At 42.3% G+C, this 13,654-nt stretch overlaps 2 gene segments (V, D, J or C); both read left to right on the forward strand.

Annotated features, from left to right (window-relative positions):
- Positions 1 to 554: 554 nt before the first annotated feature.
- LOC147245171 (Ig mu chain C region-like) lies at positions 555 to 4,731 on the forward strand. The segment is given in 5 exon segments: positions 555 to 807; positions 2,428 to 2,487; positions 3,330 to 3,677; positions 3,773 to 4,090; positions 4,212 to 4,731. Coding segments are annotated over 5 exon segments (1,131 nt in total).
- Positions 4,732 to 6,752: 2,021 nt separating this feature from the next.
- On the forward strand, positions 6,753 to 11,781 carry LOC147245172 (Ig heavy chain C region, membrane-bound form-like). The segment is given in 9 exon segments: positions 6,753 to 7,163; positions 7,925 to 8,227; positions 8,317 to 8,628; positions 8,732 to 9,016; positions 9,603 to 9,929; positions 10,042 to 10,359; positions 10,427 to 10,714; positions 11,339 to 11,487; positions 11,635 to 11,781. Coding segments are annotated over 9 exon segments (2,349 nt in total).
- The last annotated feature ends 1,873 nt before the right edge of the window (positions 11,782 to 13,654 follow it).

The following is a 13,654-nucleotide window of genomic DNA, read 5'->3' on the forward strand; positions in this document are numbered from 1 at the left end:
CCTCCCCAGGGTCGGGAGAAGGATCACAATAGGAACACCCCTGTTTAATAGATATATGTATCTGTGTGCGCGTGCGTGCGTGTGTGTGTGTGTGTGTGTGTGTGTGATAATCTTTTGATCTTTTTTTGTTTTTAAAAGCTGCTGATTCCAAGTGATTCAGTGTGGTGATGGGATCTGTGGTCTAAGGGGGTGATACGAATCTATCAGCCTTAAAATAAACACAAGGCTTGTAGGCTGCTGCATGGATACAGACTCCATCTTATTATTATTCCATTATCCTGATAATAAGTAGTAGGAGTACTGGTAGTAGTAGTCATAGTAATTATGTTAGTAATAGAAGTAGTACTGGTAGTAGAAGCAGTGGTGGTGCTGGCAGTGCTGAGTTTCAGGTTCAATGACGTTCTTGTTGTCTGAACTCTATCCTGCAGGGAGCGGAGCTGACAGAGAGTTCAGTAAAGAGGAAGTTTTCACAAACCGTTGGAAAGACACACATTATTATATAAGCAGACCAAGACCACAGGAAATGAATATCTCCAGAGGAAGGGGTCAATAACAGTGTGCTGAGAAACGCTTTGGCAGTAAAACACTTGAGCTGTCTTGTTTTAAACTGAGATTAGAAGCAGATTGGAAACAACGGCTGCTTTGACTTTGGATGAAAAGGAACACAAGTATCATCTCATAATTTCCATTGAGAGTGAAGACGACTCATTAGTTATCCAGTTTTTTTACTTTAAATATACAGTCTAATATATAGTACCGGTATATTATATTGAATATGGAAAGAAGACGGAAAAATGCTGGAGAAATGTGAGATCTTTGTCGATACAATAATCAGCTTGTTTTGCTCGTGCTGGTATTTCACGCTGTGGAAATGCTTTTGTTTACTGAGGAAAAGGTTCGATGTTCCAGTAATTTCAGGTAAGCAATCCTACATTCTTCCACATTCTGATTTCAATTGATATTTTTCAAGAACTCAATTCTGGACTCTACATACTTCATTCATTGATAAAATGTGAGGTTCATGATAAACTCTGATGTTAATTCAGTTTGGTGGTGACCATCCTGTTTTCTTTCATCTTCTGACTCCAAATGTGCAAAAACCAAAGAAAAAATGTCTGTGGGCAGATTGTTGTGTGGAAGCTGGCAGGGAGAGTTGTCTGGGAACAGGTTTTGTATGCGATGGTCATTATTGGTCAGGCACAAGGATCCCCGTCACCTCAGGTATGTGCTTTTATTATGATTAGAGAAGGAAATGACATGAAATGTCAATGAAACCTTGATTCCATGTTTCGATCTGTTTAAAACCCCTAAAATGCTCCGTATGTCATGAGGTGACGGGATGGTGGTGGGTTTTTGTAACAAGTGTGAATGGAATGTTTCACTGTGCTTACTGGGGTACTCGATGGGGGAGCGGCACCACGGTAACAGTCACACCAGGTAAGATTTGTCTAAAATCTCCTCTGTTGTACTGTAACTTCTCAGCAGATCAGATGTCCTCTTAATGTGTCTTTACACTGGTAAAGTCAACAAAGTCCAAAGGACCACAGGAGTGGATCATTGATTTTATACATGAAACAAATGAAAAGGGAGAGTTTTTATTCTTCACATGAGTAGAAAGAGTTTTAGTACTGACAGTAGAGTAGATTCAACACTGTGCTACAGCTACGACTGGGGAGATGGTACAACGGTAACTGTGACACCAGGTAAGAACTCTCTCTCTTCTGTCAAATAATCGCTTCACGTCAAAAAAATATATTTTTCATTTTTACATCTATTTTTTTTATATATCATTTTTTCTATTTAAGGAATGGTTTGCTCTCCATTTGTGACTTCAACTCAGTCCAGTTTCAAGAATTATGAATGAGAACGTTTGTTCGTAGGTCGACCTTCGTAATTTTATAAACGTAGCAACTGTTGAGGAAGAAGCGTCCAAAAAAGATACGTGAATGAAGGAGACGGGCCGACTCAAAGATCGATCTCGTCGGCTTCTGACAATAATTACCTTTGGCTTTTTTTTTTTCAAGTTTTTCGGAAAAACAAAAAACTGGAGACAAAACATCACAAGGAATTTATTCAGGAAAAAAAAGTTGTAAAAAAATGACTTGTGAAGCAATTATTTTAAGAAGGTGGCGATTTGTTCATGACTGCGTGGAATTTTAAACTGTGTTTTTTTGTAAGATGGGTTTTGTTAAAAGAAGGTGTAATAACCAGCTTCTGTATCATTATTATGATTATCCAGCTTGTTTTATCATAACTGTCTGTTTTAATTGTGTTTCTGCATCCTGAAGTTTGTGTAATTTATCTAGAACTGTGAAGCAGCTTATAACTGTTTAGAAACGCAGAAATTAAAGTATAATGATAATGATAACAGTTGGTGCAGTCTTGAAAAAGGTATAATTTTACTTCTATTTATATTTCCTCTCTTAGTTTCTCCAAGAAAACCAACTGTGCCTCCTGTGGTTCAAAAGACTACAGTTGTCAAACAAGGTAAGACTGGTGCTGTGTCCCACGGACACAGAAAGACTTGAATGAGCCTTGTGTGTGTTTAGTAGGATGAGGCTGAATTCTAAAGTCTGTGTGTCGATCGTACAAACATTCCCGCTCAGTTTGAGAACAATAACTGAGAGTTCATCTCGTCCTGAATGTAAAATATAACCAACACATTAATGTACAAAACAGCATCAGAGAAATGCACGTTTCAAATGTATGGATTTATTTATGTATCAATTTATTGTATTTTGAAATTAAATTTGAGTTATGACTAGAATATGAATAGACATTTACTGATGTTGAATAACTAAGTCAAATGACACATTCTTGAGTTGAAATGATTCAAGAAATGAGTTATGGAACAGTTCATGAGATGTTGTCATTCTTCAGCCCACCAAAGCAAACAGGGAGGTGGGATGGAAAGGCTGGAGTTTGCTCTCCTTTAACTGCTGAGCCTCTCTCACCTGTCTGAGAACACGACTGCTATGCTTGTCGCATCTTCCTGCAGAATAATCCCAGTTTATCCTCCGTCTGCCTCCACCTTTGTTGTTGATTAACATTCCCTGTTCATAACAAATGTTTAATCTGTCACCTTCAATCTGTGTTGGCTTGCCTGAACAGTCAGTGTATATGCAGAAGCCAGCACACCAGAGGATTCTTTTCCACCCTCTGACGAGCTTGAGTGTCTCTACGTGGAGAATCATCTGTGTTTTCACAAAGACGCTCATGTCTTACGTTTATGACAAATCCTGATCAAATCTGCTTCTGCATATGCTCTATGTGTGGTATTCTTGGCTTCTGCATCCATATATCTGTGTGTGTGTGTGTTTATTTTTCAGAGGTGCCTTGTGAGCCGCCGGCTCTTAAAGTGTTGGTCTCCTCTGATGAGGAAAGCAAGACTTCCTTCGCCTGCTTTGCCAAAGACTTTTCTCCAGAAGTTTATGAAATCAAGTGGTTGAGAAATGAAGAGGAAATCACCAGTAAATTATACGAGTACAAAACAAGTTCTGACGGAAGAAAGACGGAGAACGGAACCACGTTGTACAGTGCAGCCAGTTTCCTCACCATACAGTCCAGTGACTGGACTCCTGATACTAAGTTAACATGTGAGTTTAAAAGCAAAGGTGGAGACTGTAGTGCAACTGCGCGCTCAGATATCACCCATAAATGTACAGCTGATCCCTCACGTGAGTACATTTCTACTTTTGCTTCAAAACATTCCATTTGAATTCTACTGACCTGCAGATGTGCAGTAACTGTGAATGAACTCTTCATCCATCAGGGGAGGGATGTCGTGTGGCAGATGTGGACATTGAGATCTCGGCCCCCTCAATGGAGGACATGTTTCTAAACCGAAAAGGAACTGTGGTGTGTCAAGTCCAGATAAACGTGCCGTCTGTAGACAAGATTTGGTGGGAAGACGAGCTGGGAAATGAAATGGCTGGTGCTTCTAAAAACCCCCCAGTAGGAAAAACAGGGAAGGTTCGCCTTCCACTTGACATCACGTATGAAGAATGGAGCTCGGGGATTACACGCATCTGTGTTGTTCAACACTCAGATATGCTCGACCAGCTAAAGGGACGATATCAAAGAAAGATTGGTAAGAACATCACAGAAAGCTTCTCTTTGATCTTCTTGATTAGAGCGTCTCTGTGCTCAGTGTCCTGCACCAGGTTCTTTTGTCTGTGCCTAGAAGCCTAATTGTTCTCTCACTCTTGCAGAAAAACCTGCTCAGTGTCCATCAGTGTATATGCTGCCTCCAGTAGAACACACTAGACAGAAAATGGTCACCCTGACTTGCTATGTGAAAGACTTCTTCCCTCGCGAGGTTTTGGTGTCTTGGCTCGTCGATGACGAGCCGGCAGACGCAGCTCACAATTTCACAACCACAAACCCCGTAGAGACGGAGGGATCCTATTCCGTCTACAGCCGCTTGTCCCTCAGCCTGGAGCAGTGGAAACAGACTGATGTGGTGTACAGCTGTGTCGTTTACCACCAGTCTGTGGTTAGCACACCTAAAGCCATTGTCAGGTCCATCGGCTACAGAACATTTGAACAAACCAACCTGGTCAACCTCAACATGAACGTCCCCGACACTTGCAAGGCCCAGTAGATGTTCAGTTGTGTCGCTGTGTCTTCTGCTGTTTGTTGGTTCATGTTTGCTGCTTGTGATATGTGATTGTGTTTGTCTTTTAATGCAGATTCAAAATCAAAAAAATAAAAAACACTTCTGTTCCTGTACGTTGCATGTTCATGTGTTTATTTTTCCTAAGTCCTTCCTTATTAGTGAACACAAATGGAGATGTCGAGTGGTGACACTAACATGATGAACTCCACTCTCCACCATCGCTCCTACAATAGTGACACATGCAGCCACTCGATTCATGCCATAATTAGTCTTTGTGAATCAAGTGTCTTCACTTTGACATGTAAACGTTGCATTAACGCTGTGTGTGTGACTTGTCTTTGTGTACGTGTGTTTCCTCTGCTGGGTCCTGCACCCTCAACACTAGAGAGATGAGCATTGAAGTCTCTCAGTCCTCCGATAACAGCAGCCTTCAAAAGTCACCCTGGCAACAGCCACAAATGAAGTCTTTCCAAAGCAACTCAGGACCACCAGTCACTGTAGTCGTTGGCTTCACTGGTGTTTTAGCAGGACGTGTCAAACTATTAGACCTGACGGAACGCTCCAGAACATAGAGACATTTATTTTCTTCATTGTTCGTTCCGTCATTTATACTCTGAGGAGGGTCCACTCTCCCTAACATGAGAAATATTGCTCATTGTAACGTGAGCAGTGCTTCACATGCCGGCTGTGGATTCTCTCAAAGACTAACTGAAGTGTTACTGCACAGACTCCCTGAGAGAGACCCTGATTGAGACCAGCAACAAATGGAGCAACGCTGTGGAGGCAGAAGAAGACAACATGGGGAACACGGCCCTCACCTTCATCTTTCTTTTCCTCATCACTCTGCTGTTCAGCATTGGAACCACAGCTTTCAAGGTAATGGAGACCTAAGAGACGTGAGAGTTGACTGGAACGTTTCAAATAAGGTGTTGAGTTTGCAGACAACATCTTGTAACATCTGACCACATGAATTAAAGGAACATGCCACCGTTTTGGGAAGCGCTCTCATTGTCAATTGATATCAATTGTTTGGGAGCCCCGCTGTGACAACATGTATAGACATATTTCAGAGCTGTTGCATTGAATGTCCAGTATTTTTTATTGGTGTTTTTGATGATATTATGCTCAACTGATATTTATAATTATATATTATGTAATTATTTTAATTTAGTTAAATGACTGATTTCATTATCAAATGGGTTCATGAATATTTTAACAAAATTAATTCTGAAACCAGTCACTAGACTAGAAATCCAGTGTGTAGAAGAGCCATGATCCTCCCTGATATTTGATGATGCTGCAGTATTGGAACAGGAATCCACAAACATTGGTCATTAATGTATTCGCACATACCTGGGAGGTGAGAATTTGATCTTTTTTCAGTATCATTAATCCTTTTTTATATTTCTTCTTCTTTTCAGATGAAATGAAACAAGGTGAACTGTTTCTAAAAACATTTTTCACGTTTCTCAAAATCTCATTGTGTCATGTAAGTAATCACAACTGTCTTTTTTCCATCTTAATCACAAATGCTTCACATCTTTCTGAAAATAAACATTTAAATGAAGATATTTGATTTTGTCAATTCTTCTCTTGATGTGTATGAAATGTTATTCATATTTTGACTGAATGCTTTGTGAAATTAATTGTTCTTCTTCTTCAATAAACACATCCTTCAGAAGGGTTCATCATGTCTCCACCACCTGGAATCAACAGACCAACACAAATTGCAAATACTTTGTTGGTTCTGGAATCTGTTACTACTTGATTGGTGAACCAAAGCCTTCAGCAGAGTCTTGAGAAGCCTTGTAACTGCATGTGATGAGATATGAAACTCTTCTGAGATATTTAAATGTGCACTGTGCTGCTCCTGCTGGCATCAGCCCGTCTTGCACCTGCTGTCCGTGATGCACCGTTGCTCTTTGCTGGTTTCACTTCTGGTTTTGGTGCTTTTTGGAGATCTTGGTGTTATGCAAAGCTTCCACTTGCTGCTTGCTCTGATCACCCTGCAACATGTGTGTGACAAACTTCCAGCCTGACCTCCACCTGACTCTCACACACCAGACATTGTAACGGTCCAACGCTGCCATCTAGCGTAAATACAAAGGTATTACATGTAGAACTGTGACGTCATTCTGAAGGTATGTGGAACTCAAGCGCTCCAATCAGCTCATCTAACATTCAAAAATGGGCCACATAAAAAAAAATAATCATCTCCTCTCTTCCTCAGTTCCACAGATTGTCTCTCCAAACATCACATTATACCCAGTCTGGGAGGGTCATTTGGGGAAGTCAGCAGTCAGACTTATCTGCACCCTAAGCGGCTTCTTTCCAGACACACTGAGTGTCGAGTGGCAACAGGACAACCAGAACTCAGACGTGCGGAAAACTCAGAGAAAGATGCAAAGTGTGGAGGAGCCCAAAACCTTCACTCTGAGCAGTGAGATTGAGCCACAAATGACAGCCTGGACCAGCGGTTCTGAGTTTACATGCAAGTCCACTCACAGCAACACTGAGTTGAAGAAATCAATCAGTATTTGTGAACGTAAGTTTGTGTGGCTGCTGCCTCCCAATGCAGCAGGAACACATCATCATTGATACATCAGGACTGCTTCACATTAAAGTGATACTTCACCCAAAAAGTAATTGCCTCTCATGTACTCTCAAATAGGAGTATTGAGTTCATGAAGGTATTTTCTCCCTCCCACGTGACCTCTTCTTGGCTCCAGGATGCAGCTTGAACTGACCATGTACATTTAGCTTGAAGCTAACGGTGACTGGAGGCTAACAGCCGCAAAAACTGACCAAGAATGTCAGTTTACAAACTCTTAAATGCATTATTCAGTATAATCCAGGTCTTCTTAATCCAGCTGTATGCTTCATGATCCCCAAACAACTCAGTTGTGAAGCACTAGCAAACACAAGGAAGTTGATTGGACTGAATGTGCTAGCACGCCTCTCTCAGTGCTAAAACAATAAGAGTTTGTTTTTACCTCTCATCAAAGTGTTTGTGTATTTCTGAGCATGCAGTTGGATAAAGAAGATGTGGATTGAACCGGACGATGAACCTGAGCTCCTCAATGAACATTTTTAGGACAGTTCTGCTGTTGTTAGCTGTCAGTCACCATAAGCCTCAATCTGAATGTACCTGGCTGGGGCTTTCTGCTTTCTGGAGTCAAAAAAGTGATGCAGGAAGGAGACAAAACATCATATTTCTGAGTACATGAAAGGCAAAATACAGATTTTGGGGGAAGTATTGCTTTACAATGCATGTTGGAATCTTTCTTTTTCTTCTGTTTTGGGCAGCAGCACAGGCAAGCACTCCTCCTTCCATTCAGGTGGAGCTTCCAAGCTTCAAGACTGCCATGATGGGAGAGACTAATGTGGTCGCAACATGTTCAGTCCACACTGTATTTGATGCCACTGTTACCTGGCTGATGGATGATAAACTCCTGTCCAATAACCGAGTGACCCAGTTGACAAACCCTCACCTTATAATCAGCAATCTGACCGTTTCCTCCAGTCAGTGGAAAAAACTGAAGCTTCTAAAATGTAAAGCTGAACATCGCTGTTTCTCAGGGACTGTTGAGAAGGAAGTAAATGTTCCAGGTACGCTGACTTGACAAAATAAAACTCTGGTGTGTTTATGAGTAAAAGACCTTAAAATCAGATCTGTGTTCCATGTTGGGATCATCCAGGACCTGCAGTTACAGCTCCATCAGTGGAGATCAGGAGATCTCTCCCAGTTCTCCTGAAGGGAGGCAGCGCTGTGCTTGAGTGTGATGTCACACAGCTCGTCTCCGTTGACCTCTACATCACCTTTCAGGCCAATGGAGTTGATATTTCTGACAAACAGTTTGTGGATCTTCCTGAAGCTCCGGGCCTCCATTCAATCAGTCGACGCTTCCCTGTGTCTCCGAGCGACTGGAAGAAGGACACGAGTTTCACCTGCACTGTGAACCAAGGCTTCTCCCACAGCTTCCAGTCCAACTCTACTGGCAATGTCTTTGGTAGGAGGACTTGTGCTCCTCCACCTTAACAACAGCTGATTTGATGTCTCTGTTTATGCTTTATTTTTGTGGAATAACACCCACTGGTGTCTCTGTCCCCCAGTGGACCCAGAAGTGGAGCTCCTTCTGGTCCCCAGTGAAGACTCAGGACTACAGGGACTCGTATGCTCTGGATGGGGCTTTGACCCTCAAATTACATGGTTTCATGAGTCTCAGCAAAGACCTCCCTCAAGTACTCACATCAGCATGGCTGCAGACGGTCGAGTGGCAGTGACCAGCCAACTCAACGTTCCTCAAACGGAGTGGAGAACAGGGGAGGTCTTCACTTGTGTCGTCTCTGACAGCTCCCTGAATCAGAGTGTCAGAAAGAACGTCAGCCTCTGCTCAGGTAAACAAGATCCCATCATCATGTTCACGTTGAACACATTGGATTTCCATCCCAGCTGAGTCATGCAACAGTTGAATTCCAACAGAGTCCAGCTGGAATGGCATTTTGTTGTCTAATGGTACGTTCCAGTTGACCTCAGAAATCAGAGAGTTCACATCCTGCAGAGTCGTGATCAGCAGGTGTTGCACGCACCAACAATTTGTTTCTTTTCTGACTTTTCTCCACTTTCACTGAACAACTGTTACATCAGTCCCAGTTCAGACCTCTTGCTGAAGTAAAAGGAGCGCTGCACGCTGTGTCAGGTTCTCAATGAAACAGGATCATCATGTGCACCTGTCCCACATCCCACTTTCCTCAACCTGAATTAATTTGAGCCTCTGACCCTGTAACTGTGGTATTTTGGAGAAAGAAAACAGGGTTGGAGGTGATGAACAACCAAAGACACACCATTTCTGCTGGCTAGCAACCAAAAGCATCTTATCTGCTAGACATGTATACTCAGACATGTCTTCAGACGGACGTATTTTCTCCTCATCATTATTACTTGATGGTTGTTGCATTTCTGATGTCATGTTCTTTTTCTTAGCTACTCCACTATCAAGCCAGATAGTTGGTGTTTATGTCCAAGGGCCTCAACTCCAGGAGTCTCAGGACAAGAGGCAGTTGACCATCACCTGTCTTCTGGTTGGTCCTCATCTTCACCATTTCTCCGTCTCCTGGGAAGTGGATGGGAAGAAATATTCACATAATTTCCATACGGAGGAACCTGTGAGTCACAAGAACGGCACGGAGACCCTACGGAGCTTCCTGACTGTGTCAGCAGAAAGCTGGCACGCACATAAAAAAGTGTCTTGTAAAGGAACGCAGAAATGTTCCGCCCGGAGCTTTGAGGACTCGATAATCAAGAGCAAAGGTATTTTACTTCACATAGTTGGAGAAGGCAAGATTGCATCAGAAAGTCATTATTCTAAAACAACATTGAAGACAGACGTTAAAGCATCGTGTTGTCTTCTTTTTTTCTCAAGACTTCTATCAACCCACAGTGAAAATAATCCCACCTACTGTCTCTGAGCTGTCCGCGTCACACGTCCTCACACTGGTTTGTCTAGTTTCTGGATTTTCCCCAGCGGACATCATAGTGTACTGGGAGAAGGACGGCCTCAGACTCCCATCAAGCACCTTCACCAACAGCCCTGCATGGAACGATGCAGGCAGCAGGACCTTTTCAATGAGCAGCAGACTCAATACATCACACACTGAGGAGCAGAGCTCCAGCTACTCTTGCCTGGTCAGGCATGAATCGTCTGAAACCCCCTTCAGAAGCTCTATCAAGGATGTGTTTGGTGAGCACACGCTTTTCTTTGAGCATTCAGCTTTTCTCCCCTGCAAATATTCTCATTTTCCCTCCAGCCACAGTGACCCCCGCGAAACCTTCGGCCATCTTGCTGCAGGGCTCTGGTGAACTTGTGTGCCTGGTGTCTGGCTTCAGTCCTGCATCCATTAACATCACTTGGTTTCTTGATGACACCACGGAGCTTTTGGACTTCAACACCAGTGAACCGAACAGAGGCCCAGACGGAAAGTTCAGCACCCACAGCCGTCTTCATCCGTCCCAAGTCAGCTGGTTATCCGGGGCGGTCCACACCTGCAGGGTGACCCATGAAACCACCACCCTGTCCCTGAACATATCAAAACCAGGTGCCAGTGGGTCCACTGATCTGATCTTGCACAATCGTGGTTGTGTTTCACACCCGTGTGTCACTGTGTTCACTGCATGTATATTAACTCCCTTGATCTCAGATTTGGAGGAAATTTGGTAGAAAGACAGACAATCTGTCAATGAATAAGTGATCATCTTTCAGAGAGGATCTGGATCAAATTGTAGATCCTGGATCCTGAAGACTGTTCTGGATCACTGGTAGGGTGCAGCTATTAGTTTTCTGGACATGTCAAAGACAGTTTCCCATCGTATCCTGGGGTCTGTCTGAAAAGGTGGGAAGAAGAATGGCCTTGACTGTCTTTTGGATTTGTGACCCAGAAGATCTGTTTTTGCTTTCATGGTCAACATCTCCAAAAGACTTAGAGGGAGAAGTACTAAGCTCCCAGAGGCGGTAGGGATCCTGTTCAGGATCAGCGAGTCATAAGATGGAGAAACAGAAAAATCAGTCATGAATTTGTGTCCATGAAGCCTCCTTGGTGGAAGTCTGCACTCTCAGAGGGATTTCTATTTTTCTATCAATGTTCCTCAGCAGTCTCCTCTGCTCTGCTACAAAGCAGTGACCAAATGAACATGAAAATCTCTCTGTTCTAATTCTTTCACAGAGGTCTTGCAGGATTGTGACTTCATCGATGACATCACTCACGCCGTCATCAACCAAGACATAGATGTGGAGAGCTGGTATATGTCCCTCACCTTCCTCGTCCTCTTCCTCATCTCTGTCCTCTATAGTGTCTCAGCTACACTCATCAGGGTGAGTGTGAGTTTTGCTACTCTGAGGTCTTCTTCCAGTGGAGTATTTCACATCTCTTCACTTCAGCAACTTGACCTGATCCCTTCTTTATGTTTCTACTCTGAGCAAAACTGTCACCAGATCCTGATGGTGGTTTTTTCCTTTTAGATCAAATGATGACAACTGCAGGAGAACTCCCATTTTCTAGGCCTGTAGACTCTCTTGGCTTTGTGTGACTGAATGTTTGACCTAAAGACTCAAACACCAATGTAAAATAAACTTTTCATTTTTGTTTTGAGAAATAAAGATTCAGAAGAACAGAATTTGTCTCCTTTTGTCTCACTGATCACCATCAAACTCATGAAGACATTGACTGAATCCAGTATAGAGGACATTTAGTCCAACAGCCTTCATGAAACCTTGTGTCCAGTAGAGTGAGACAAAGATACATGCAGCAGTGGAGACTCTCCACCTTCATGGAAACACTCCACATGCACTCCTTGGGATAAACTGACACGTCTGAACAGGACCAGCTTAGGCAACAAAGACGTTTATTCACTGAAGACAAACAGAGACACACACATATCTCTTTAAATATGTGCACACTTTGTCTTTGCATGACAGCTATATTCATCTCTGGGAAGTTGTGTGTACACACGCAGACTCACACACACACACTGAGCAGGTATTAAACACGTCATTTTTCTCAGTAAACACATCTCTAAATGTACTATTATAACCGGCCTCAGACCTGGGGGATATCTGGGTTGGTCCAAGTGATTCACAGGCAGTGAGCACTGTGAGTCAATAAGGTGATCTGTGAATGACGAGGAACAGACACATCAGTTTGTTGTTGCGTTGCTCAGCCAGCAGCGTTTTATTACTGACTATAATCAAAAATATTCAGTTATCAAAACACATTAATTCGGCAATTCCATACTGTAATCACAATAATCATTTCAATATCAAAATACTATTTCCGGTCCAAACATTCAATCATTTTTAGTACTTGACAATAAATTCAATAACAATACTATCAAAAAAAAACAATAACCCAAATCATAATACTCTTCATAGAAAGAAAGTGCAAATAACCAAACTAATACAAAAACATTCTCCAAAAAAAAAGTGTAATAACCCAACCTGGATTACTTACTACACATTACACATACTTAAACTTAAGACTGTCAGAACGATCAGATTCAATGAACAATAACATTACATTTCTTAAATTCAATAAACAATCACTCATTCATTCATACCATTAGCTCAAATACATGAGCAAAACAACACGTTCACAGCACACACGCACGCACGCACGCTTGTGCACGCGCACCACGTGTGCTTTCTGTGTGCTGTCTGTGTATGTGCACACAGTGAGAAACTATCCAGCAGCATCCACATTTCAACTCGACAAAACAATAAAACTACTGGTCCAATCTTAAGTCAGGTCCTCCCAAAAAGTCACAAAACATGTTACCGATAGCTCACGTTAGTTTAGCATCATGAGGATGGCTAGAAATAGTTATTTTCAATACCTGTGAATGACGAGGAACAGACACATCAGTTTGTTGCTGCGTTGCTCAGCCAGCAGCGTTTTATTACTGACTGCGCATGCGCTGGGCCAAGTCTCTACACTGTTCCTCTTCATTTTCACAGGAGCGCAATAGCGCCATCTAAGGACTTGGTAGTCTAATAGATGTAGAATCACATACAAAGTGTAATGTGATGTTAGTGTAGTTATGATAAATCTTTAAAAAAAAATGGGGGGTGTATGTTTTAGTGCAAACTATAAATAGAGGCAATTTCTGAACCCTCTACACTATTGACATGAAGTTTTCACCAGATGTCAGGAACGACCCGTGCAACACACATGGAATGATACAGGCGAAAAGGATTGAACACACTTACATTTGTTTAATACTTCCACAAAAATATCAAATGAATAATAATTTGAATATAAAAACCCCTCCTGGGTGGAGATACTAGTTGAATGCATTGTTCAGGTGTGATTTGGGCACTTTCTTCCACACAAATGTCTTGAATCTTGAAGGTTCCATGGGGCTCTTCTATGTACTCTGGTCTTCAGTTCTTTCCATAGATTTTCTTTTGGATTCAAGTCAGGCGATTGGCTGGGCCGTTCTAGCAGCTTTACTTTCCTTCTCTAAAACCAAATGGGTTTCCTTGG

This window comes from Aulostomus chinensis, chromosome 18 (assembly GCF_037954235.1).
Source record: "Aulostomus chinensis isolate RoL2024-O1b breed Wild chromosome 18, RoL_Achi_v1.0, whole genome shotgun sequence".
Taxonomy (NCBI): domain Eukaryota; kingdom Metazoa; phylum Chordata; class Actinopteri; order Syngnathiformes; family Aulostomidae; genus Aulostomus; species Aulostomus chinensis.